General features: G+C 41.8%; 1 protein-coding gene across 2 annotated transcripts in view; it reads left to right on the forward strand.

The window, feature by feature from the left end:
• The first annotated feature begins 3,405 nt into the window (after positions 1 to 3,405).
• The window catches only part of ATP11B (ATPase phospholipid transporting 11B (putative)), a 116,058-nt gene continuing 91,786 nt past the window's right edge, over positions 3,406 to 27,677 (forward strand). Inside the window, exon 1 of one of the 2 annotated variants that reach the window (XM_079766407.1) lies at positions 3,406 to 3,679. In XM_079766407.1, the coding sequence (XP_079622533.1) occupies positions 3,653 to 3,679 (27 nt within the window). In that variant the 5' untranslated portion in view covers positions 3,406 to 3,652. The remainder of the gene's footprint in view (positions 3,680 to 27,677) is intronic. The other variant, XM_079766406.1, reaches the window with a different exon arrangement.

Genomic DNA, 27,677 nt, shown 5'->3' on the forward strand with positions numbered 1-27,677 from the left:
GAGGTAAAAGACCTGTACTCAGAAAACTGTAAGACATTAAAAAAAGAAACTTAGGAAGATAGAAACAAGTGGAAGCATATATATATTGTGTTCATGGATTAGAAGAATTAACATCAATAAAATACTACCCAAAGCAATCCATAGATTCAATGTAATTCCATTAAAAAACAAAAGAAAAATATCCCTCTTGGTTTTGTCTTTGGTACACTTGAGAATCTATAGTATATCAATCAAACAAAGAGATGTTTTTTTTTTTTCTTGGGAGTGAACACATCAAAAAGAACCATATTTTCCATTAATTCAGTGGCTGTTATGTGATGCTGGTAAACTTACTCTCTCAGAAGGTCTGTCACCTCACTTGGAATGGCTTAAGTTTCAGTTTCCCGATCTATCATCAGAGCACAACTTCCTATAACATGCTTTACTTCTGGATCTCTGCCAGTCCAGCACTTTTGAACTCAATGCTTCGCTCTAGCAATAATTTCCTACCTCACCCTTCTCTCTCCAACCTATCACACAGAATGTTTATGGAGTAAGATTCTAATTTCATCCTGTCATTTCTTGTTCAGAAAATTCCAGGGATCGCCCATTTCCTATAAACTCTTGTGACTAGCCAGAAACTCTCTCCCTCCCATTTTAAGTTCAGTTTAAATTCAGCTCCTTTCTTCTGAACTCTCCCCAATTACTACTGTGCACATCACATTTCTGAAATTAGTGACCATTATTGGTATGTTTCTTTAGGACTTAATCCCATATTGACTTGGATTGTTATTTAACTGATTCCTGTCAGCATCTTCTCTTTCCAACTAGATTGTAAACTCCACACAGAGCGAAGGTGCTCACCTTAAAAGTTGCATTTGTGTCTCCTCCTAGTTTTAGGCAGTTGTTACGCATACATTTGGTGCTCAATACATTTAAGAAATAGCTGTGTGCGAAATAGCTGTGATCTTTTTATTCTATTTTTTAAAATACCAATCATGACACACTAAATTGATTTGCTCATGACTAAAGGATTATAATCTACATATAAAATACTTTATGCTCCTTGAATTCAAATGAGGTGTATAGAATTGTTTTTGAAAAATGCTTACAACAAAATAGTACTTTGAATTCTCATTCTGTTCCTGACAGCTTGAGTTACAATTATTATCTTTAGGGTTATTTTGAGATCACTTCTTACCATATTCTACCATAGCATTTAGAATCAATTCCTCCTCCCACTTCTACTTTTTGAAATTTGGGACACTGTTAAATAAAACAAAGTGTCATCTAGATTTCTCTTTCTTGCTGTCTTGACAAACTTTAGTGGCATATAAATAAACATTTCAGGATTAATTTTAATTAGACCACTTGCAGATGAATAAAAGCAGGTATAGTCATACTTTCATGTATTTACATATCTTAGGAACTTGCATGAGCCTTATTGCCTAATCATACAGAATCTGAATCCCACTGTTGCCACGTTACTTACCCTGAGCCTTTATTTTCACATCCATACAATGGGAATAATAATACCAACTTCAAAGAATTTTGGAGGGTTAAAGTAGATCGTGCAAGTACAGAGTTTAGGACAGAGCCTGGGACACACAAGTGTTCCATGACTGGCTTATCACTATAACAAATAAATGTATCTCAAACTTCCTTTAGGTTCATAAAGCAAGGTTCAATCATAAGAACAAAAGTAAGATTAATTTTTCTCTTTAAATATGTAGCTCAGTGACTTTTCTTTCTTTTTTAAAATTTTACTGATTGATTTTAGATAGAGGGAGTGAATCATCCATCTGCTGTTCCACTTATTTTCGCACTCATTGGTTGCTTCCTGTATTGTTTTGCCCCCACCAGAGATGGAGCAACCTTGGCTTACCCAGACTACCCAGGTGGTGCTCTAACCAACTGAGCTATCTGGACAGGGCCTTGAGCTCAGCGATTTTCAACCTTTTTCATCTAATGACACACAAACTAATTACTAAAATTCTGTGGCACACCAAACAATATATATTTTTTGTGGATCTGACCAAAAATGGTATAATTTTGATTCATTCACACGGGACGGCTATTGTGTTGGCTGTTGTCATTTTTTTATTTGACAATCTAAAAGAGGTCAGTGTCCTGACTAATGGTCAGGTATTGCATATTTTAAACATTCTTATGGCATACCAGTGTGTCTCTGTCACAATGGTTGAAAATCGCTGAGCTAGCTAATTTTTGTGATTGGCTTATTTATTATATACAATTCCACTGCTGGTTTTATATATCATAAATATCCCTGAGGAAAGGCTCTATTGGTGGTGCTGGATAAGCATTATATAATAAGAAATGTCTATGTAAACTAAAACAACATATGTATCCAATAACTTGCCCAGTCATGCTAATCTCATTTAGATTTCTTTTCACTTTATAAAATGTCGTTTTTTAAAAAAAACCACAAGTTCCTGTGTTAAACGAAGTGTGCTTTAACTCAGCAAAATTATTGCACACAATACTTATACATAACACTTAAGATGTTCACGGGGCTGCTTTCGAACAAAGGGAGACCTGACGCTTCATTTCAGCCTTCCAAATCAAAGGCTTGTCCAGTTATTTTTATATTCCTCCTTGTCTTTGTCCACCCTTATCTTACCTAGGTCTTGCTTCTTCTAGGGTGTTTTTGATTGCAGGAGTTTGGCAGTGAACAGAAAACAACAAACTTTCCACAGAGTATTTTTCACCCTAACCTGTTCAATTTAACACTGCAAATACAGTGTCTCATCCATTCTCCTGGAAACACTGGCCCAGAGTGGACCAGGCACAGGGGATCTGCATTCCTTCCAAAATTCCTTCCAAAAAAGGGAGTGATCAAGATTCCCCTTACCCCCAACTCAGTAGTTGGCTAAAGAGGGCTGCGTTCTGCGCTGAGGCTAAGGCTTTGACAACTGAGCCAAAAGTGGAGACCTCTGGGGATTCACCTTCAGTCCCCACTTTCGAGATTGTTGCATATGCGTGTCGGGGGACGGGTGCGGGGTCGGGGGTAGGAGGGAGTGTACCCAGAAAGCGACGGCAGAAACACACCTGCAACAGCAGGTAGAAATCAAGGAGTCCGTCAGAAACCCCAGGCTCCACCGACTGCCACTCAGAGGCGACTTAATCCCACCCCCGAGATGGGGCGGAGCGTAGGAACGGCGTTCGAGAACCCCGCCCCTTTCCTCGGCTGGCCCCGCCCACACGGCTGAGCCCCGCCCTAGACGCCGGCGGAGCGCGCCCAGCCCCTAGGTCCGCCAGTCCCTGTCGTCACGTCCGGGGGCGGGCCGGGACGCCGGGGACGGGCCCGGGCGGGGCTGGGACGCCGGTGGGGGGGCGGGGGGGAGGCCGGGCAGGGCGGGGGTGGGGTTGTGGCGGTGCTTTGGGTGACAGCGGTCCATAATGAAGGTGGCTGCGGCGAGGCGCCCGGCTCCGCAGCGCCGGGTGGGGGTGGCGCCGGGGCCGCGCCTGTGAGACCTCGGGGGCCGGCGCGGGGAGATGGGGGCCCGGCGCGGGGAGTGAGGTGGCGGCGGCCGGGGCGGCGAGCGCAACTTTCGCCGGAGGGGCTCTCACACTTCCTCCTCTGGCTCGCGGGCCTCCACCTGCAGCCCCTCTGCCCCCGCGGGACCGGGACGGCGACGGCGACGGCGGGGGCATGTGGCGCTGGGTCCGGCAGCAGCTGGTAGGTACCTCCGACCTCCCGCTCGCTCCCGCGCGGCCTCTCGGGCCGGGGTTGGCGGGGCCGGGCCGGTGGCGCGGCGCCGGGCTGGGGCGTCGGGCTTAGGCCGCAGCGGAGGCGGGAGCGGGGCCGGGGCCGGAGCCGGAGCGGGCGAACCCCGCGCAATCCCGCGCGCGCCTCGCCTCCCAGCCCGGGTCGCCGGGGGCTGGCTGCGGGAGGCGGCCGCTTCCTGCCCGCGCTTCTGGGCGACTCCCTCCTCCTCGCCGGTCCTCGGCGGCTGCGGCCCGGAGCGGGGATCCGGAGCAAACGGGGCGAGGGCACGGAAAGTGGAAAGAAAGAGGCCGGCGTTTCCTGCCTCTAGCCATTTGCGACACGTTGGAGGGGAGGACTCGGCTTCAGCCTCTCGCGTCCCTGTTTGTGCAAGTCCCAGTGTGGCGTTGGTTCTCAAAAGGAGGGTTCGTGTCCTGGTCTCACCCCTCCCCGCGGAAGGAGTGTCCCCCAAAGCCTGGGTGAGGGACAGAAGATATCCCAACGCCCCGTTTAGATTCGGAAGAGATTTGTATGTGAGTTCTGTCCTCCCACGCACCCCAGGTGAAACTTTTGGAATGTCGTCGACCTTATTTCCCTCCCCCCCCTCCCCCCCGTCCTCCCGAAGGCAGTTTGAGCGAAATAGGGTTGGAACCAGTGGAACATGTCGGGGTGAGGGGGACGAAATCCTAGACGAGGGCGATGTGAGGCACATCAAAAGCGCCACGTTCTTAGAATTAGTTCGGAGAGAGAAATGTTCCCTGCCTCTTGGCGAACACAGCCCGAGGGCAGCAGCGGAAATGTGGGACGAAAGTTGCTCCCGGCCGCGGAAGCCTCACCTGGTCCGGAGGAGGGAGGAGGTCTGTGACGGGCTGGCTGCTTCACCTCTAGATCGCTTTAGTGAAATGCTCCTGCAGCGCAGGGGTTCCGTGCATTCATTCAAAAGGCAGCGAAGCAAAAACGATTTTGGGGAGACAAAAGCGTTGGGGAACTCTCTTTCCCTGCCTCAGGAACAGCAGTTTGACGTGAAGACTGCGAAGTATGCGGTTTCCGAGCCAGCCTTTATTTTGCAGTGGGCATTATTCTAAAAATAAAATTTAAAAAAAATCTTATATATGAAACTAGCACTGCCTGCCACTCCCTCAAACAAATGTTGGCTATTTTTAGTTAATTGTGAATTCAGATAGCCCAGATATATGCCTTATTAGGAAATCAAGCTAATGATCTTCTATAATAATAAAAGCGTAATATGCTAATTAGACCGGACAGCCCAACGACCTTCCAGAGGAAGCCAGGGCTGCAAGGGCCTAGCCCCTTGCACGAATTTTGTGCATCGGGCCTCTCGTATCATTATAATACCATACTGTGGTGAGACTTTGTTGCACGTAAGCCATAGCACAGTAACTTGACTCGAAGTTAATTATTTTTTTCCTGAAGTTAATTATTACAGGTCTGATCTCATGCTTTTGATTTGCCAGTCTTCCTGTATAGAAGGGTTATTTAGCTGATGGTGTTTTTGTCTGGTAGGAAGATCATTCTGAAGTGGTTCTCTGAAAGCTTTTCCTGTAGATGAAGACACAGCTTCTCAGTGTTGGGTATTTTTTGTTAATCTGAATAAAAGCCTGCTTGTATAACCTCTCATGTTCAAGACAGACAATGTGGTCATGTGTTTTAAAAATGACTTCAAATGAATGCAACCTAAAGGAAGGGCGGGAAGTTGTCTGGCTAATTTCTAAGACGACAAGTCGAACAAGTTGCTGTGGGTAAAAAATGCTGTCTCTGACGTTTAGTTGCTCACCTCATTGGTTTTATTTTTAAGTTATCAGATCTTCTAAGTATGTAATCAAACCTATGCCAATTTAGGACTTTGTACCTTTGATTAACTTTGTACAGCCACTTAAATTATACATTAAGGATAGTAATGAAAGCATATTTTACTATCCCAGTCATAAGCAGCTATTTTAGTTACTCTACCAGGAATTACTCAAAGTCTAGTTTAGATTATACTTCTATTTGCTCAATAGATTGAGTCATCCATGTCTTTTAGGAAGAGACTTATTTTAAAAATTGATATAAATAGGACAAAATTGGGAAAATTAATATGCAAATCAAGGATAGGTTTTTGGAGTTCTAAACATACTTTATTCATTATATGAAACCTGATTTTCAACAACTTTTCTTGCCCAAAAAGTTTATAGTCATTTTATTATAGAAATAAGTATTATGCTCTAGTACTTTCTCCTTAATTAAAGAAATGCTTGACTCCTTATCTCCACCAAGTATTTCCACTAACTAGAATTGATGAGGAAAATCAGGAGGTTGTCAGAAGCTTGATGTTTTCTGTTAGAGAAGTAGAGTGGAAATAATATCATTTCCCTTTTCTTTTCTCAGAGAGAGTGCAGAAAACATCGATGAGAGAGAAAACCATAAATGATTTGCCCTGACCGGGGATCGACCCCCAACCTAACTATGTGCCCTGACCAGGACTCAAACCCATGACCCTTCAGTTTATGTGACAACGCTCCAACCAATTGAGCCACACTGGCTAGGGCTCTCTTTCTCTTTTGTTCTTTCTTTTCTGGCTCTCAAAGAAGTTATTTTACACTAAGAAAAATTTTTTATGTCTTTTTGGTACAGTTAGTATTATCCATAGTGTACTCATTTCTAGCCGCATATGTGTATTAACTCAGAGATAGGATGACAGCGTTTTCATTATAATAGTGGAAATGTCATTAGCTACTAACTGTTTTCTAATATTTAGATTTGTATAGTAATTATTAACCATATTTGCTATTAAAATTCTAATTAATTAAATTAAAATTTTGTGTGACTATTACCTACTGTATTAGAAAGATCAGAGTAGAACGTTATCATTATCACAGAAAATTCTACTGGGCAGTACTACAGACTTTTAACTGAAAGTCTTTTTCAATAAATATTTTAGTTGATATGTAATATTTACAGGGCAATGCTATGTTTTTAAAGCACATCCTGGGTGCAGACATTATAAGGTGCTAAATACTGAGGATACAAATGTAGGTCAGTGAGCGCCTTAATTCATCTTTTTATGCTCAGTGTCTTCCACAGTACTTGACATAGAGTAGACATTGGGTTCATGTTTGCTCAATAAATAGGCAAAGAAAGAATGAATCCCATGGTATTGCTTCTGTGTTCAGAGATACAGTGACAAAATCCAAGAGTGACCAGTCCAGAAGAAAGCTAGAAAATGGCTGTACTTTTACAAAAATACAACTGAATGTTTCATACTTGTTTTGGCAGTGGTGGAAGGGCTGATAAGATTGTTTTCTGATTCACTGAGAAAAATGGGAAGCTCTTAACCTAAACTGTCTCAACTTTCTGTTTTCTCACCACACACACTGAACTTGTTTATAATTGTACTAAATTCTTCCCTTTCCACCTGTCACAAGGTAGGTGTGATAGTCCTCTTTATCCTGTAGCCTGTTTTCAACTTAGCAGCTAGAGTGATCTTATTTAAACACAAGTTAGATCATGTAATTCCTATATTTACAACCTTCTAAGGATTTGCCTTCTTGCTCACAGTAAAATTAACTGCTTGTGCTATTAATCCTGTTCTCCACAGTCCCCATCAAGTATCTGTACTTGTATGTTTAGTCTTTACCTTTAACCTGTGAACATGTTTAAGCCTCTCTCTACTATTTTAATTTGTACAGTACCTGAAAATGTCATATTATTTTCAAATTTTTAAAAAATAGGTCTTTTCTGAATAACTGTGCCATCTAATACACATGAAGTGTGGCTAGTTCGAATTGAGATATTCTTAAGTATAAAATAAACACAGGATTTCAAAAACAGTATGAAGAAAAAGGAATGTAAAATCTCAATTTTTTATATGAGTCACATGTTAAAGTAATATTTTGGATATATTGGGTAAAGTAAAATACTGTAATTCATTTTACCTATTTCTTTTTACTTTTAAAAAATATGATTACTAGAAATTTTAAAATTATAAATGTGGCTTGCATTTGTGGCTCATTTATATTTCAGCTAGTGCTGCTGTGTTTCTATCTATATATATAAAAGCCCAGCGACCAGAATGGTGGAACAACCAGAACGACCGGTGGCTATGATGTGCACTGTGGCAGCCAACCAGCCTGATCCGGGCCCTGATAGGCCCATTTACCCCCCCCCCCCCCCTCAGGCCGGGCCCCTGATCCGCCCCCAACACCCTGATCCGGGGTGGGGCCGGCCAGCCAACTGCCTGCGGCCCCTCCCCCCTGTTGACCCGGCCCAATGGGCCCCCATTGGGGTGGGCCAGATGGACCCCACCTGTGCACCAATTCGTGCACTGGGCCTCTAGTATAGTATATAAGTCTAGATATCTCAGTAGACTAAATATCTGAGGGTAGGGGCTATATCTTGCTTGTCTTTATATCCCTTGCTCTCAAAACAGCAGCTGGCCCATTGTAAGTACTCATATACCAAATGTTGGTTGAATAAATGAGTGTCAGATTTATTTCAGCATCAGTTTGGAAGTACTAGTACCTGCATTCTTTGCCTTTCTCTCAAGGAATGAAGAGTAGGAAAAGGAAGCTCAGGCCTCTGATAGTATTATTTTGATGTGACTAATAAGTTTTAGTCTCATGAATTAATATTTAAGAACCTAAATCTTTGAATGTTTGCTGCTTTTATCTCTATGTTCAGGCATATATTTTTAGATACCCAGTTTTTCATTTGGTTAGGGAGAGTCAAGTATTAGAAGAATCCCAACTATCCCAGCAGTACTGAAGTTGGTATCTTGACCAGATTCCAGATTCTTGAACCTTATGATTCCAATATTGTCATTAAATATCCCTGTAGCTGTTTTCAACTTAGCAGCTAGAGTGATCTTATTTAAACACAAGTTAGATCATGTAATTCCTTTATTTACAACCTTCTAAGGAATTGCCTTCTTGCTCACAGTAAAAACCAAAGTCTACTTGATCTGTATCCCCACCTCCCCAAATCACTTGTTCTCATTTCCCATCACTCTTCACTCGCTTTATCCACACTGACTCTCTTGAAATTCATCAGAAGTGTCAGGCCTACAGTGCTTAAATCCCAGAATCTTTGTCCTGGCTGTTACTTCTGCCTGGAATGTTCTACCTCCAATTATCTGCTGTCTCCTTTACTCCCTTCATGTCTTTACTCAATTGTTATAAGTGAGGCCTTTTCTGGAAATTCAGTATGAAATTGTAACGCTCCCCAACACTTCCCTATCCCCCTCCCATGCTTTTTATTTCTCTTAGCCCTTATCACTATTCAATATACTCTGTACTTTTATTTTTTATCTCATTTATCCTATGAAGGCAGTGATTTTGGTCTATTTGTTTTAGTTTTCCATATAACCACAGCTGTTTCTCAACTCTGCATCCACATTTAGGTAATACCATTTCTTTCTCATTTATTCATTCATTCACTCAGACATTTTCTGAGCACCTACTCTGTGATAGCATGTTACTAGGCTCTGGAAGTACCAAAATGAACCCCTGTTTTAGCCAGTCTTTTAGGAGTCTCTTCTTCCCTAATGGATATATATTGCATTGTTGTCATTTTTTTTTTTCCTATTACAAAAAGTGTTTTAATGACTGTTCTTATTTATGTATTTTAAATTTTTAAAAAATTGATTTGAGAGAGAGAGAGGTAGGGAAGAGGGGGGGGGAGAGAGAGAGAGAGAGAGAGAGAGAGAGAGAGAGAGAGAGAGAGAAACATTGATGTGAGAGAAACATTGATTGGCCTCCAGCCTGAAATCTGGACATGGGCGCTAACAGGGTATCAAACCTGCGATGGGATGTCGCTCAACCAACTGAGCCACATTGGCCAGGGGCCAGGGCTATGTGTTTGTTTTAAATTGAAATACTTAGCAGTGGAACTGCTGAGTCATAGGGAATACACATTATGACTGTTACTAAATGTTGCCAAATTATTTTCCCAAACAGGAGAGTTCCCCTTTCCCTACATCTTGGTCAATACTTTGTACTGTTAGACTTAAAAAAATTTACCAATCTGATGGCTGTGATTTATATCTCTTTTTTTTTCCTCTAATTTGTATTTTTCTGATTGCTGGTGAAATTCCGGTGTCCTGTATTTCATTCATATGAATAGATTACCCATTTTTCTATTGGGTAGTTTGTCATTTCCTTATAGTTCCTTCTGTAGTCTGGATGCTAATTATTTGTTGTATATGTTGTAAATATCTTCTTCCAGTCTGTCCCTTGTTTTTCACTTGTTCATAATGTCTTTTGATATAGAAATGTAAAATTTATTTGTAAGTAATTGCATTAGGCACATGATTTCTGCTTTTTTTTTTTTTTTTTTTTTTTACTTATTTAGAAATTCCTTTCCTATACCAGGATCAGAAAGCGGTTTTTCTAATGTTTTGTGCAAAGTACCTTAAAATTTAGTTTGTCAACATTTAGGTGCTTAATATAGATGGAATTGATTTTTGTATATGGAATAAAGTAAGTAATTTATTTTCTTCCATATGAAAAGTTACTTATCCCAGTGCAGTTTATTGAATGAACCATCTTTTCACCACTAATATATGTTGTTTGCCTTTTCTGTCATAAATGAGCATTCTTTCAATATCTTGTATTCCTTCTAGGTTCTCTATTCTGTTTCATGCATCTGTTGACCTATTGGGGCACCAATAATACACTGTCTTAAAAATATATGTATATATATATATGTGTGTATATATATATATAATTGTTTAAAGTATTACATACTAGAGGCCTGGTGCACGAATTTGTGCACCAGTGGGCTCCCTGGGCCTGGCCTGTGGGATCGGGCTGAAACCGGCTCTCTAACATCCCCCGAGGGGTCCCAGATTACGGGAGGGCGCAGGCCAGGTCAAGGGACTCCACTGGTGCACGATCGGGGCCAGGGAGGGATGCGGGAGGTTGGTCAATAGGGGAGGAGTTGCGGGAGGGCTCCAGGGCGTGTCCAGCCCATCTCATTTAGTCCCAATCGGCTGGACCCCAGCAGCAAGCTAACCTGCTGGTCAGAGCGTCTGCCCCCTGGTGGTCAGTGCACGTCAGAGCGAGCGGTTTAGCGGCCTTAGCATATCATTAGCATATTATGCTTTGATTGGTTGAACGAATGACGGGACACTTAGCATATTAGGCTTTTATTATATAGCAGGTCTCCTTTTTCTCCCATTGACCCCTGCCCCTCCCCAACCACTCCTACCCCACCACCCAAGTGTCCATGTCCGTTGGTTATGCTTATATGCGTGTATACAAGACCTTTGGTTGATCTCTTATCCCCCTCCCCCACCTTCCCTCTGAGGTTTGACAGTCCATTCGGTGTTTCTCTGTCTCTGGATCTATTTTTGTTCATCAATTTATGTTGTTCATTATATTCCACAAATGAGTGAGATCATGTGATATTTATCTTTCTCCAAATGGCTTATTTTACTTAGCATAATGCTCTCCAGGTCCATCCATGCTGTTACAAATGGTAAAAGTTACTTCTTTTTTATAGCAGTATAGTATTCCATTGTGTAGATGTACCACAGTTTTGTTTTGTTTTTATTTTTTAAAGTATTACATATGTCTTCTTTTCCCCCGATTGACACCCCTCTGGCCACTCCCACCCCCAAGGCCAAACCCCTACTACCCCAGGGTCTGTGTCCATTGGTTATGCCTAATATGCATGCATACAAGTCCTTTGGTTTATCTCTTAGCCCCCCTCCCCTGCCTTCTCTCTGAGGTTGGACGGTTTGTTCAATGCTGCCTTGTCTCTGGATCTATTTTTGTTCATCAGTTTATGTTGATCATTATATCCCACATATGAGTGAGATCATGTGATACTTATCTTTCTTTGACTGGATTATTTTGCTTAGCATAATGCTCTCCAGATCCATCCATGCTGTTGCAAATGGTAAGAATTCCTTCTTTTTTATGGCAGCATAGTACTCCATTGTGTAGATGTAACACAGGTTTTCATCCACTCATCTGTTGATGGGCACTTGGGCTGTTTCCAGATCTTAGCTATTGTAAATTGTGCTGCTATGAACATAGGGGTGCATATATCCTTTCTGATTGGTGTTTATGGTTTCTTGGGATATATTCCTAGAAGTGGGATCACTGGTCAAATGGGAGTCCCATTTTTAACTTTTTGAGGAAATGCCATACTGTTTTCCACAGTGGCTGCCCCAGTCTGCATTCCCACCAGCGTGCACGAGGGTTCCTTTTTTTCCACATCCTCGCCAGCACTTGTCATTTGTTGATTTGTTGATGATAGCCATTCTGACAGGTGTGAGATGGTACCTCATTGTTGTTTTGATTTGCATCTCTCGAATGATTAGTGACTTTGAGCATGTTTTAATTTATCTCTTGGTCTCTGTACTTCCTCTTCCGAAAAGTGTCTATTTAAGTCCTTTGCCCATTTTTTGATTGGATTGTTTATTTTCCTTTGTTAAGTTGTATGAGTTCCCTATAAATTTTGGAGATTAAACCCTTACCTGAGATAACATTGGCAAATATGTTCTCCCATGCAGTGGGCTTTTTTGTTTTGTTGATGGTTTCTTTTGCTGTGCAGAAGCTTTTTGTTTTGATACCACCCACATAGCCGTGGTATTTTGTGGAAGAGCCACACTCAAACGGTCAAAGAGCCGCATGTGGCTCATGAGCCGCAGTTTGCCGACCACGGGTCTAGGGCAATACCTGACTATTTAGTCAGGGCACTGACCTCTTTTCCCTTAGAACTTTAAATTTAAAAAAATTACAACAGCTAACACAACAATAGCCATCCGGTGTGAATGAATCAAAGTTATACATATTTTTTGTCAGATCAGTAAAAAATGTATTTTTTGGTGGGCCATAGAATTTTAGTAATTAATAAATGTGTGCCATAAGATGAAAAAGGTTGAAAATCACTGTCCTAGACTGTGGGTTAGTTTCCTAATGATAATGTTACCTGTAGATTGAGATAAAGTTTTCAGTGGTCTATTATAAAACAAGAAAAACTAGGTCATATTTGTGTGTGTGTGTTTGTGTGTGTATGCATATGTGTGTATGTCTTTGGTTAAATTTATAGACGTCCTTGTTTTTGAGGACTGTCTTGTAAATTTTTTAAAAATAAACTTTAAAAAACTGTGGTACATCTACACAATGGAATACTATCTATCTATCTATCTATCTATCTATCTATCTATCTATCTGCCTAAGCGACCATCGCAACCGAACGGACGACTAAACAGGCTGCATGGGGCAACCAGGCCGGCAGGGGACAACCAAACGACCGAGCTGCAGGCTGCGTGGGACGGCCAGGCCATCAGGGGGCGACCAAACACTGAGCAGCAGGCTGCGTGGGGCGGCCAGGCCGGCAGGGGGGTTAGTGAGGGGCGACCAAATGACCGAACATCAGGCTGTAGGGGCGACCAGACCCACGGGGGGCGGGGGGGGGGGGGCATTTGGGGGCGACCAGGCTGGCAGGGGGGGCAATAAGGGGCGACCAGGCCGGTTGGGCAGGGCAGTTGGGGGCAACAAGGCCGGCAGGGGGGGCAGTTAGGGGCGATCAGGCAGGCAGGCAGGTGAGCAGTTAGAAGCCAGTGGTCCCAGATTGTGAGAGGGACATCCAACTGCCGGTTTAGGCCCGATCCCCAGAATCGGGCCTAAACCGGCAGTCAGACATCCCCTGAGTGGTCCCGGATTGGAGAGGGTGCAGGCTGGGCTGAGGGGACCTCCCCCTCCCCCCCCCCCGTGCACGAATTTTGTGCACCAGGCCTCTAGTGCCGCTATAAAAAAGAAGGAACTTTTACCATTTGCAACAGCATGGGTGGAACTGGAGAGCATTATGCTAAGTGAAATAAGCCAGTCGGAGAAAGATAAATATCACATGATCTCACTCATATGTGGGATATAATGATCAACATAATTTGATGAACAAGAATAGATCCAGAGACAAATGGTAGGGGAGATGGGGAGGTTAGAGATCAACCAAAGGACTTGTATGGATGCATATTAGCATAACCAATGGACACAGACACTGGGGTGGTGGGGGCTTGCCCTGGGTGGGAATGACTCCGTTGGGTGTGGGGGGTGTCAATTGAAGAAAAAGGAGACATATGTAAAACTGTAGACAATAAAAAAAAGTTTTTAATCTTAGGATAGTTTTAGATTTACAGAAAAGTTGTAAAGATACTAACAGAATTGTTATACATTCCCTTACCCAGTTTCTCTTCTTTTCAACATCTTAGGTTACTATGCTACATTTGTTATACCAGTGAACCAATATTAGTACATTATTATTAACCAAGCTTCATACTTTATTCCGATGTTTTTAGTTTTTCATTAATATCCTTTTTCTGGTTCAAACTCCCATCTGGGATAAAACATTACATTTAGTTTCATGTGTTCTTAGTCTTCTCTGGGCATTGACAATTTCTCAGACTTTTGAGAATTGTCTTTTAAATCTTAGATTGTTTTCCTTAACCTTCTTCTTTTTTTGTTAATATTATTGTTTTGAAAGAAATAAAATGTTGGTACATTTATGTCAGTTTCTCAATGAAAAGTTTTTATTGGTCTGTGAAATCCAAAACAATGTCTGGTTATCAGAAGCCAGTGTGGTGACCATTAATAATTAAAGATTTCTAAGTTTCCTAATTATGTTTTAATTTTGTTATGTAAGAAATATCTATTAGTAATAAAAAAAAAGTGAGTATAAGCTTAGAATTAATTTAATATTAAAGGGAAGAACTGATGATCTGATTTGTGACAGAAATCTGAGCATTCATTAGAGCTATGACTGTATGCAGAAGGCCATAGGAAGATCTGAATTCAGTTACTCAATGAAAGTAGACCAACTCATTACAAAGGTGTTACTTAGAATTACCAATATATAAAATGTGATCATGTATGACTTCAGCTTTCTTCATTTTTCATGTTAAAAAAAAAAATTCTCTCCATTTCAAATGAGGCAAGATCCTATCCATTTCCAAAGTTTTAATGCTTTAGACCTTAGCTCTTGATCATTTTCTCTTCTTCCTTGATCCCCTAATACTTTGTTCTTTCCCATAAATTTATGTTTCTCCCTCTCCCAGATTTTTCATTTCAAACCTAAAAATATGCTTATGATTTGCTTACACTAAAAATTTTCACTTGATCCAGCTTTTCAGTAGTTAACCACTTCCTCTTCTTCCTCTCCTCCCCTATTCATCAATCCATATTAGCAAAAGTCACCAATGATTTCCTAATTATTGAGTTCAGTGGTCTTTTTTTTTTTTTAGTTGAAATATTTTTTTTTTGCGTTTCTGCCATACCACTCTTGTTTTTCTTCCTTTTCGTGACCTTTCTTCTTTACTTCTTTTCTCCTACGTTTATCTTAAATGATAGCCCTGAGAATTCCATCTCTTACCCTTATTCTCTTCTTCCTCTGTATATTCTTAATAGGCAGTCATATATATATATTTGACTTCAACTATCATTCATGCTTGTCAGGTTCCAATCTCAAGTTCAGCCTTCTTTCCTAACCTCCAAACAAACATATCTAGTTGTTTACTGGATATCTGTATTGGGTGTCCCACATTGAAACCAGAAGATGATTCTAGTTTAATCTTAAATATGTAAGGGGAAATAGGAAATTAGGTGATATCTAAGGTAAATAAGGCTTAAATCACTAAGGTTTCATCAACTCCAAGTGGGCAGGGACTTGTCAAAAATTTTTATCATCAGTGATCCTTAGCACACTACAAAGCACATAGAAAGTACTCAGTGAATACTCTGATTGGTTGCTCAAGTAGATTCTTTTCATTATATGTAGAAGGCAAGAATTGCAGATCAGGCTGTAGCCGGTTTGCTCAGTGGATAGAGCGTTGGCCAGTGTACTAAAGGGTCCCAGGTCCAATTCCAGTCAAGGGCACGTGCCTGAGTTGTGGGCTTGATCCCCAGTCAGGGGCGTGCAGGAGGCAACTGATCAATGATTCTCTCTCATCATTGATGTTTCTATCTCTCCCTCTCCCTTCCTCTCTAAAATCAATAAAAATATATTAAAAAAAAAGAATTGCAGATCAGTAGTACAATTTTAATAGTATTATGCAGGATAAGTGAGCTTGCTGAAAGAACTGAAAATAAGCTCAAGTATTTTCTGTTTTAAAAAAATACATTTTCAAAATTATGTCAGTTTGACCCAGTGTTGCCAAATCACTTCTATGCTTAAAATTTAATTTTTCAAATTTTCATAGCAGTTTAGGATTTGCTGAATCCCTTTTTTCCCTAACCTTCTATAAACATATTTTACTTTCTTCTGAAGCATGTTTCTCAGGTTCCTAGCATATAAAATTATTAAGACAATTGTGTTCCTTTTCCTTCCACCTTAGTTTTTTTTTAATCTTTTGTTTTAATTCTTATCTAAATACCTAAATAGATTCACATAGCATCTTCATTCTTTGAGTTCAGTATATTTTTTATAGTTTAGAATTTCTTACGTAATACATTAGCTTATTTAAATCTGTACTTGGAACTATTTGTTACAGTTTCCTGGTTTGGATACTGGTTATACTGCTTATGGTATAAGCAGCAACTTCTAACATGAGTGATTCTGTTATAGACCCAAGATAGTGAATTCTTAGAAATAACTTATATTCAGCCATCCAAGTACATCATTGCTTTTCATTCCCATCAGACCCAATTTTCCCTGTTTCTAACAAATATTTTATAAATGCTCCTTCCTCGCTTATCCTATATAATAAAAGGGTAATATGCAAATTGACCAAACGGCCAAATGACCAGTCGCTATGACACACACTGACCATCAGGGGACAGATGCTCAACACACACTGACCATCAGGGGGCAGATGCTCATCTGTCTTTTATCCTGCCTTAGGCTCATTCTCCAAAAGGAATTTTGACTTTGAAACATTTAATCTCTTGGTTGTAATAGAGAACAATTACATATAGTTCTCTCAATGAGAATTGGAAATCACACTAAAGCAACCAATCAGGAAATGATAGATGAGTAGAAAAGCCTGTAGAGCAAAGTATATGATCATTCAGAAACATTATTTCAGTAATAATATTATTTGGATTGATTTGCTAAATATAAATGCTTGGTATTTCATTGTACCTATCTGATAACAGAAATGCCATACAGTTTTATTCTATATAAAATCAAGAGTCTTAAGGATTTTGAAAAACATTAAAAATGTGTATAATTATGGCAAGATGAAAGGTAGGATGTCTAGATTGTGGAAAGTGTACTGGTAGGTACAAGATAGTTGGTTTTTGTTAACTGCTGCTGCTGATGTTATTTGATAGCAGTTTCTAAGTTTAGGCATTCTTGAAAACAGGTTTCCTATATATAAAATTAGGACAATTGTGTATTTTCCTTTCACCCTACTTTTTTTTTTTTTTTTTTTTTTTTTACCTTTTGTGTCATTTCTTGCCTAAATAACTAAATGAGATTCACTCTGCATCTCTATTTATTTTTTTTACTTTAGTATGCTTTTTTAATGTTATTGTGTAGAATTTTGTGGTTGTATTTTTGTGATATATATATATTTTTAAATATTAAACTTTGAAGGTACTGTGTAAAAGATATGTTGTTTGACCGACTATATGTCTCTGGCCTGTCTCAGTTGTAGCCCACTGCTTCTAATATACTAAGGAGGACCTAGGAAGCCATCTTCATTGGCATTGTTTAAATATATTTTGATTGATTTCAGAGAGAGAGAGAGAAACATTAATGATGAGAGAATCATTGATTGGCTGTCTTCTGCACACCCCCTACTGGGGATCAGCCTGCAACCTGGGCATGTTCCCTGACTGGGAATTGAACCGTCGACGCCCAACCACTGGTCCACACCAGCCAGGCAATTGCCATTGTTTATGATTATGAAGGGAAAAGGAGAAAACTCAGAAGTGTTTGAGAAACCTGGGTAGAAATTTCTTTTTATCCATCTATTTCAAATCTGGATGCCAGTTAGAAGATTTACAAGTTTCACTCCTTATCTAGCCACTGTTCAGCTGATAAGCAGACCAGAAAAAGCCAAATTTAGGGTTCTTGATTATAGAAACCTAAATTCTTCCTTACTAAGGCCTGCAATTTTAAAATTTCATATAAGCTAAAACACTGTCACACATTTATTTTTGTCATAAATGTCTCTGATTCTATACATAGATATCACCAGTCTAGCAAATAGGATATTCATTATCATGGTTGAATTATGACCAAATAGGACTCTTCTAATCCAGGAAATCCATGGTGTAAAGTCCAGAATGGGTGAAATTTATATTTTTAATTGTGGTAAAATATGCATAACTTAAAACGTATTATTTTAACAATTTTTAAGTGTATAGTTCTGTGACATTTAGTACATTCACATTATTGTACAGCCATCTCCTGAACTTTTTCATTATCCCAAACTGAAACTTTGTATTCATTAAACACTCTCTATTCCCCGCTTCACCAAAGGCCTGCCAAACCCTGAATTTGACGTCTCTTTCTTATTCCTTATACTAGAGGCCCGGTGCATGAAGTTTTTGTACTGGGGCGGGCCTCAACCTGGCCTGCGCCCTCTCGTAGTCTGGGACCCCTTGCTCCTTACTGCCTGCCTGCTTGCTGCTCCTTAATGCTGCCGCAGATGTGGGAGAGGCTCCCACCGCCACTGCGCTCACCAGCCATGAGCCTGGCTTCTGGCTGAGTGGCGCTTCCCCGGTGGGAGTGCACTGACCACCATGGGGCAGCTCCTGCATTGAGCGTCTGCCCCCTGGTGGTCAGTGTGCATCATAGCAACCGGTCGTTCTGCCGTTTATCCATGGTGTAGCATATGTTAAAATTTCCTTCCTTTTTAAGGCTAAATACTATCCCATTGTATGTTTTTCCACATTTTGGGTGATCATCTGTCCAATGCACACTTGGATTGCTTCCATCTTTTGACTATTGTGAATAATATTACCATGAACATGCGTGTAGAATTATTTGTTCAAGTCTCTACTTTCACTTCTTTTGAGTATATATCCAGAAGTGGAATTGCTGGGTCATATGGTCATCTGTTTACTTTTTTGAGGAGCTGTCATACTGTTTCCAGGTGTCTGCACCACTTTACATTCCATTCAGCAGTGCACAGGGATTCCAACTGCTCCACATCCTTGCCAATACTTGTTTGTTGTTGTTTTTTAAAATAATAGTTATTCTAATGGGTGTAGAGTGATATCTCATATTTCATCATGGTTTTGATTTGCATTTTCCTAATAAGTTGATTTCTTTGACATGTGGAATGAACCCCACCAACTGTAAAGCTGTACAAATGGCTTTGATGCGTATAGGGTAAGTCTAGGAATACCAGACTAAAAAGTTTCCTATTAGCCTCTCTTTCACTAGTAATGGTAGATTTTGTTAAATAGCTAGCATATGTTACCTTTAAGAATCTTAAAGTCTGGAGGGCCAGATGGATATACAGACAAGCAATTAAAATTCATTGTTATAAAATCTAGAATGGGAGTGTATAAAAGGTTTGGTGGGTGTAGTCAATAGCAGATGCCGTCCTTTATTTCTGGAGAAGGGGTGTCAGGTAAAGCTCCACTGAGAAGGAAGTTCTGAAGCTGAAACTTGAAGGATGACTAAGCTTTTGCTGGAGGTATATGTTGGAGTAGGGAATCAAGTTTGGGAAGTAATGTAACCTGTCAGAGATGAGCTTTCTCTAGTAAAGCACTGGCAGATGATTCAAGAATTTTGGAATTAAAAAATCACTCTAAATTTTATATCCTGTAACTAGAGAGCTTGTCCTAGTCCATCCCTGCACTAAACCAAAGTTCATGAAAGCCGAACAATCTTATAGATGACAAACTACTTTAAATCTTAAAATGAAAATTATGTTAACATGAAACAAAAAGTTAAAATTAAATTGTGTTATAATTAAGGGCATATTTAAGTTATTCTCTATCACCTTACTTTGGTCTGTTAACTGTGTAAAATGATCTTGTCTTTACAATACCTTCACATGGATATATTTTATTTAAAGTCTATTTTCAAAGAAAACTAATTTACAATTAAGTCTGTACATGTGGTAAAATACATTAAATTATTCCTCCCTAGAAGCATTGTATTTTTGCTAGACCACTTTCATGGACCTGAGGATGTTGGAACATATAGCCAACACAAATCACTCATATAAAAGCATGACCTAAATAAAGCTCCGTCATTTGTCTTAATAATCCTGTTCAGTTTTTTACTCTGAAGCTTTTTTTATTGTGGTTTGAGTTTTGTTTGTTTTGTTGTTGCTTTTGAAATTTTCTGTTATGGAGGAACTAGATCACATATAAGAATAAGAGGCACAAATTTACTTTGATCACTGTGAACTCTAAAGATAATGTTTTCTTAGTTATGCGACAATAATTTAATTATAGGACTACTAGAAGCCCAGTGCATGAAATTCATGCATGAGGGGGTGGTGTCCCTCAGCCTGGCCTGCACCTTCTTGCAATCCAGGAACCTTCATGTAGGATCCCTAGGCCTGGCCAGCGATCAGGGCCTATTGGGGCTTTCCTTCCCTCGGCTGCCAGCAGCTGGTCCTGCCCCCGCCACTGCTTGCCATCTGTGTGGCACTGTCCTCCCTCCCCCGGCACCAGTCGCTTCCTTCTGTGGGCGACAGGCCGTGGGGTGCGATCACTTGGCTGGCCTGAGCCTCCCTCTTTGGGGTGATCAATTGCAGAGCCCCCCCATCGGTCGCCCCGCAGAGGGTGGCCTGGGCCTTCCTCTGTGGGGTGATTGTGGAGCGATGGCCGGGCCCCCCAACCAATCGCTTTGCACCCTCCTTGGCTGGCCTGGTGCCAATGTGTGTCATAACATGTTCGTCTGGAAGGTCGTCTGGACGGTTGTTCTGCTGTTCGGTCGATTTGCATATTACGCTTTTATTATTATAGATAGTTTTAGTGTCTTCTTAGCTCTTTTATTTGTAACTAGTGGCCCGGTGCACGAAATGAGTGTATGGAGGGAGGGTTCCCTCAGCCCAGCCTGCACCCTCTCCAATCGGGGACATCCCTCTCGCAATCTGGGACCGCTGGCTCCTAACCGCTCACCTGCCTGCCTGCCCGATCGCCCCCTAACTGCTTCTGCCTGCCTGCCTGATTGCCCCTAACCCCTCTGCCTGCCTGCCTGATCGTCCCTAACTGCCCTCCCCTGCCGGCCTGATCTTGCCCCCAACTGCCCTCCCCTGCCGACCTGATTTCACCCCCAACTGCCCTCCCCTGCTGGCCTGATCTCGCCCCACTGCCCTCCCCTGCAGGCCTGATCTCACCCCCAACTACCCTCCCCTGCCGGCCTGGTTGCCCCCAACTGCCCTCTGCAGGCCAATTTGGTTCTGATTGGTCGGTTTCTATGCCAGTCAGCGTCAAAATCTCTGCCTTCTAGGCAGCCATTGGTTCCTCACAGTTAACACAGATTTGGTTCTGATTGATCAGTTTCTATGCCAGTCAGTGTTAAAAGCTTCGCCTCCTAGGCAGCCATTGGCTCCTCACACTTCATCCAGATTTGGTTCTGATTGGTTGGTTTCTATGCCAGTCAGCGTCTCTGGGCCTATCAATGGGGCCTGATCAGAAAGGCGGGGCTGATCAGACCTGGTGGAGGCCTGGAGAGAAATAGAGGCGCGGCTGCTGGCCCAGCCCGGAGAGAAAGAGAGGCAAGTGCTGATCAACAGCTGCCACACAGACTACAGATCAGACCCTGCTTCTCTTTTCAGGCCTCTCTCCGGGCCTGATTCACAGCTCCCTCAGCAGTCAGTGCTGGGTCGCCACAGCAACCAAGTGCTGACTGCAGGACTGACTTCCGGTTGGTTGAGCCTCCAGTCGTGATGGACCCTGGGTGTTTATATATTAGGATGCTTGGATTTTTTCCTAAAATCTTTGGGATTTTAAGATAGCAGAGAGGCTGGTATATTTGGTATCAAAATGTGAAAAAATTTTAATTCATTTTTAAGTACTGCTTTCTGCTAAAAATCAACTTCTAAAAATTATAAAGCTACTTACTGATTTCATTTCCCTAGGTCACATCAATCTGTGGTTATAAAAGGAGCCTATTTCAAATCAATCCTGTGTGTTGTCAGTTCTTCCCCTAAATCAGCAGTCTCCAACCGGTGTCTGTGGACCACTGGTGGTCCATGAGGTCCGAAAGGTTGGCATCCGCTGGTTTAAGGAAACCTTTGGAGCAGCAGTCACCAACTGGTGGTCCGCAGGCCACTGGTGGTCGATGAAGTCCGAAAGGTTGGCGACCGCTGCCCTAAAGACCACCATGAGACTTTTTGTTCAACTTAAAATACTCACTTTTTTTTTTTTTAGTACCTGTGGCTTTAACATATGCTCACGAATCCAGACAGAAGAGAAAAGAGGTTTTGAATTTCATACTTCAATTTTAGAGTATGAGAGTTTTTATTTTTAAACAATTTAAAGTTGTGTGCTTCCAAAACCCATATTGGGTGAGTAGAATACCACTAATATATCTTGATTCCTTTGCCTAGGACAAGATGAAATCAGAGGAGAAAGTAGCAGGCAAGCACCAAAGGGTTGAGGGTATAAATGGGTAGTCTGGGATGACTACAGAAAATGTAGTATGTGCCAAAGGTTTCTGAACTCAGGTATTAGGGAGTTCAGATTTTACTTCTTTCTCAGTGCCATAAAATTGCTGATAATGCTTGCTAGAAATAGTTTGAAACTACTAGTATACTTGAACTTCACACTAACAGTATAGTTATTCAATTAATTTTAATACCAGATGTGTGGGTTTTTTTTTTTTTTAACTTCTGTGAAAGAAAGGTGTTATTGAAACATAAAGATTCTCTTGTGTTATTTTTAAAATGTAAAACATTGAGATGGGGAACTGATTACAAAAACAGACTTTAGGGTAAGTGGTTTTAAGCTTCTTTACATTAAAACTGTAATGCTTGCTTTTATCAGAAAAAATCCACTTATATGCAAATTTACATACACTTTCAGAGATTCAGGTTTCAGAGACCTGAAGCCCATTTTTGGACCCTGCTATAATTCACTTTATTTTTACTTAGTTTGTGAGTAGTGTAATTTGTTGCAGAGAAAATGATACCAGTGAACTGAATTGGGTTAATTTCCACAAGGGACATTTAGCTGTACTTATACTACAGTCACAAATACAAATGTAACTATTTTATGTTTGAAAAAGAATATACACACCCACACATATGTGCATGTCCTTGATTATAGCATGATTGGAGATTGTGTGACTTAATCACAAGTGAAAAAAACACAAAACTACAAATGCATAAGTGGGTGTTATGGCTTCTTTGGGAGTGAGGAAAAACTTACTATTTTCCTGGATTTGTCTTCTTATTTTAAATTACGTTATTTTGGAATATGGTGATGCTGAATTTAAAATTCAGTTTAATTTAAAATTGATCTTTTTTGAGCATTTCAATATATCCTTTTAAAATAATTGAGGAAATATCTAAGAAATTCTGACTTGAGCATGTGATCATTGGTAATTCTAGTCATGAATTAAATGTTGCATATATACATCCTATCTAATAAAAGAGTAATATGCAAATTGACCGTACCTCATCTACACCACACCCACCAGCCAATCAGGAGCAAGTATGCAAATTAACCCAACCAAGATGGCTGCGGCCGCGGAGAGAGCAGGAGGCTTGGGTTTCCCCGGCAATGGAGGAAGCCAAGCTTTCCGCCTGCCCTGGTGGGCCCAAGCCTCTGCTCAAGGCTACAAAGTTTCAATTATAGAAGATAAATAAATCCCAACAAAAATGGCGGCAGCCACGGAGCCTGAGAGAGCAGGAGGCTTGAGTTGCCCCTGGCGATGAAGGAAGCCAAGCTTTCCGCCTGCCCTGGCCTGCCTTTGCCTCTGCTCAAGGCTACAAAGTTTCAATTATAGAAGATAAGTAAATCCCAGATACCAGGGCCTCCGCTTGGGTCGCCGGGGGGCTTGGCCGGCCTGCAAACCACCACAGGACCCTCGCCCAGGCCGCCCCATGCCCCAAGTGAACCCCCTCCCTGATCTGGGACACCCTTCAGGGCAAACCAGCCAGTCCCCACCCGTGCACCAGGCCTCTATCCTATCTAATCCTATCTAATAAAAGAATAATATGCAAATTGACTCTCACTCCAACACACAAGATGGCTGCCCCCATGTGAACACAAGATGGCGAGCAGGGGAGTGCAGTTGGGAGGGACCAGGCCTACAAGGCAGGGCAGTTGGGGGCAATCAAGCCTGCAGGGGAGGGCAGTTAGGGGTGACCAGGCCAGCAGAGGAGGGAAGTTTGGGGCGACTGGGCCTTCAGGGAAGGGAAGTTGGGGGAGACCCAGGCCTGCAGGGGAGAGCAGTTGAGTGGGGGGAGACCAGGCCTGCAGGGGAGGGCAGTTAGGGGTGACCAGGCCTGCAAGTGAGGGCAGTTAGGGGCAAACAGGCTGGCAGGGGAGCAGTTAGGCATCAATCAGGCTGGCAGGTGAGTGGTTAGGGGGTGATCAGGCTGGCAGGCAGAAGCGGTTAGGGGCAATCAGGAAGGCAGGCAGGCGAGCAGTTGGGAGTCAGCAGTCCTGGATTGTGAGAGGGATGTCCGACTGCCTGGTGGGATCGGGCCTCAACGGGCAGTTGGACATCCTTCGATGGGTCCCTGATTGGACAGGGTGCAGGCTGGGCTGAGGGACACCCCCCCTTTATGCACAAATTTCGTGCACTGGGCCTCTAGTATGTATATATATGTTTATAAGTATGTATTGGGAGGGTCTTCATTTTTTTGTCTCATAACTTTAGAAGAACATCATAATTCCAATCTTGGTGGAATTTAGCAAAAAAATATAAAATTCTATATCAGTGGTTCTCAGCCTCAGTTATCTTAACATCCTGTTAAAGATTTATGTATTCTTTTAGACCCTCAAATTTACTCTGTTTTTTCCCTTTAACTTATCCCAGAAGCTTGCATGCGTGGTTATAACTTAGTGTTATTTAACACTAGAGGCCCAGTGCACGAAATTCGTGCATGGAGGGGGGATTCCCTCAACTCAGCCTGCACCCTCTCCAATTGGGGACCCCTTGCGGGATGTCTGACTGCCATTTTCGGCCTAATCCCAGGGATTGGGCCTAAACCGGCAGTCAGACATCCCTCTCACAATCTGGGACCACTGGCTCCTAACTGCTCACCTGCCTGCCTGATTGCCCCTAACTGCTTCTGCCTGCCAGCCTTATCACCCCTAACTGCCCTCTCCTGCAGGCCTGATGTTGCCCCCAACTGCCCTCCTCTGCTGGCCAATTGGGTTCTGATTGGTCGGTTCCTATGCCAGCATCAAAAGCTTCACCTCCTAGGCAGCCATTGGCTTCCCACAGCACCCAGATTTGGTTCTCATTGGTCGGTTCCTATGCCAGTCAGCATCAAAAGCTCTGCCTCCTGGACAGCCATTGGTTCCCCATAGCACCCACCTTTGGTTCTGATTGGTCGGTTCCTATGCCAGTCAGCATCAAAAGCTCCACTTCCTAGGCAGCCATTGGCTCCCCACAGCACCCAGATTTGGTTCTGATTGGTTGGTTCCTATGCCAGTCAGCATCTCCAGGCCTATCTCTGGGCCTGATCAAAGAGGCGGGGCTTAACAGCAGTACCCTGGGAGGCCGGGAGAGAAAGAAAAGCCTGGCTGCTGGCGAAGGTCAGAAAGAAAGAGGGGGAGAGAGAGAGAGAGAGAGAGAGAGAGAGAGAGAGAGAGAGGTAAGTACACTGATCAACAGCTTCCACTGAGGCTGCAGATCAGACCCTGACTCATTTTCTGGGTCTCAGCCACCTGAGCAATCAGTGTTGGGTCGCCAGGCTGCAGCTGGGCAACCCAGCGCTGACTTCCGGATGGTCTGCATTTGGTCGCAGGCTCGTCCCTTTCCCAAGCCCCAGGCTTTAGGCTTGGGAAGCGCCCCCGCCCCGCCCTGCCCCTCCGATTGCAGGCTCAGCCCCTCCGATGGCCAGCTGGGAGTGACCTGGGTGCTGAGGAGGTTCCCGGGACCCAGGTATGTATGCAAATTAACCGCCATCTTTGTTGGGTTAATTTGCATACTCACTCTGATTGGCTGTGGGCGTAGCGGAGGTACAGTCAATTTACATGTTTCTCTATTATTAGGTAAGATGGTTACAGAGTAGATAGTGAATGCATGTGCTTCATGCATTTTAACCCTTTGCACTCGCTTGCTTTTTTCTCGATTCCTCTATTCTAATGCTAACCGTGTCGAGCCACACTCAACATCCAAGTACAAAAGGTTAATGCTCTAGTTACCTGTGTATTCTTGTAACTTTATGAACTTCATAAGCAAACTTCCTATGAACCCCCTTTGAAAAATAAAGCCAGAGATTACAGTATTAGAATTCAAGCTAGTTGCTTGTTCATTTATTTATTGAGTTAAAACATACCTGGATTTGCTCAGGTATACAATACAACAAATCATATAATCCTTCATGGCTTATCATACAACTTAAACTCAAATATTTGTTGAATAAGTAATGTCATGTACCTTTAAGATGAGCAGTGGTTTCCAACACTGATTTTGAGATCTGCCTTTCCCCCCTCATGAGTTATTACAAGACACAATTGTAACATGTTTAAAAGATAAATAAGATGGATAAACCTTTAACCAGACTCATCAAGAAAAAAAAAAAAAGAGGACCCAAGTAAAATCAGAAATGAAAGAATAATATAAAGGATTATGAGAAAATACTATGAACACTATATACCAACAAATTGGACAACCTGAGCAAAATTCCTAGAAACATACAATCTTTTTTGTTTTTTAAAAAAATATATTTCTTTATTGATTTCAGAGAGGAAGGGAGAAGGAGAGAGAGATAGAAACATCAATGATGAGAGAGAATCATTGATCGGCTGCCTCCCACACACCCCCTAGTGGGGATTGAGCCCGCAACCCAGGCATGTGCCCTCGGCCGGAATTGAACCCGGGACCCTTCAGTCCGCAGGCCGACGCTCTATCCACTGAGCCAAGCAGGCCAGGGCTGAAACATACAATCTTTTAAAACAGAATCAGGAAGAATCAGAAAACCTGAATAAACTGATTACAACTAATGAAATTGAAGTAGTAATCAAAAAACAGCCCACAAAAGTCCTAGATGAGATGGCTTCATAGGCGAATTTTACCAAACATTCAAAGAACTTAATAGTATCCTTCTCATACTATTCCAAAAAATCCAAGAGGAGAGAAGACTTCCAAGCTCTTTTTACGAGCGCAGCATAATTCTAATTCCAAAACCAGAAAAAGATACTACAAAGAAAGAAAATTAATTAGTGGCCAATATCCCTGATGAACATAGATGCTAAAATACTCAACAAAGTATTAACAAATGTGTGGATCCAGCACACATTTAAAAGATCATATACCGTGATCAGGTGGGATTTATTCTGGGGATGCAGGGTTGGTACAGTATTCGCAAATCAGTACATGTGTTACATCAGATAAACAATATGAAAAATAAAAATCACATGATTATATGAGTACATGCAGAAAAAGCATAAAATCAGCACCCATTTATGACAAAAACTCTCAGCACACTGGGAAAAGAGGGATCTTACCTCAACATACCAAAAGCCATATATGAAAAACTAACATACTCAATGGGCAAAAACCAAAAGTGTTTCCCTTTAGATGAGGAATAAGATAGCAATGTCTGCTTTCACCACTCGTATTCAACATAGTACTGGAAGTCCTAGTCACAGCATCAGACAAGAAGAAATAAAAGGTATCCAAATTTGAAAGGAGGAAGTAAAACTGTCATTATTCGCAAGTGACATGATATTGTACATTAGATAACCCAAAAGCCTCACATTTATTACACTACTAAATCTAATAAATGAATTCTGCAAAGTAGCAGGATACAAAGTTAATATTTAAAAATTAGTGGCATTTTAGCAATAATGAACTAACATAAAGAGAAATTAAAAAAGCAATCCCAATTGCAGTTTTTAAATGTACCTAGGAATAAATTTAATCAAGG

This window comes from Cnephaeus nilssonii (genome assembly GCF_951640355.1).
Source record: "Cnephaeus nilssonii genome assembly, chromosome: 3".
In the NCBI taxonomy this organism is placed as follows: Eukaryota; Metazoa; Chordata; class Mammalia; order Chiroptera; family Vespertilionidae; genus Cnephaeus; species Cnephaeus nilssonii.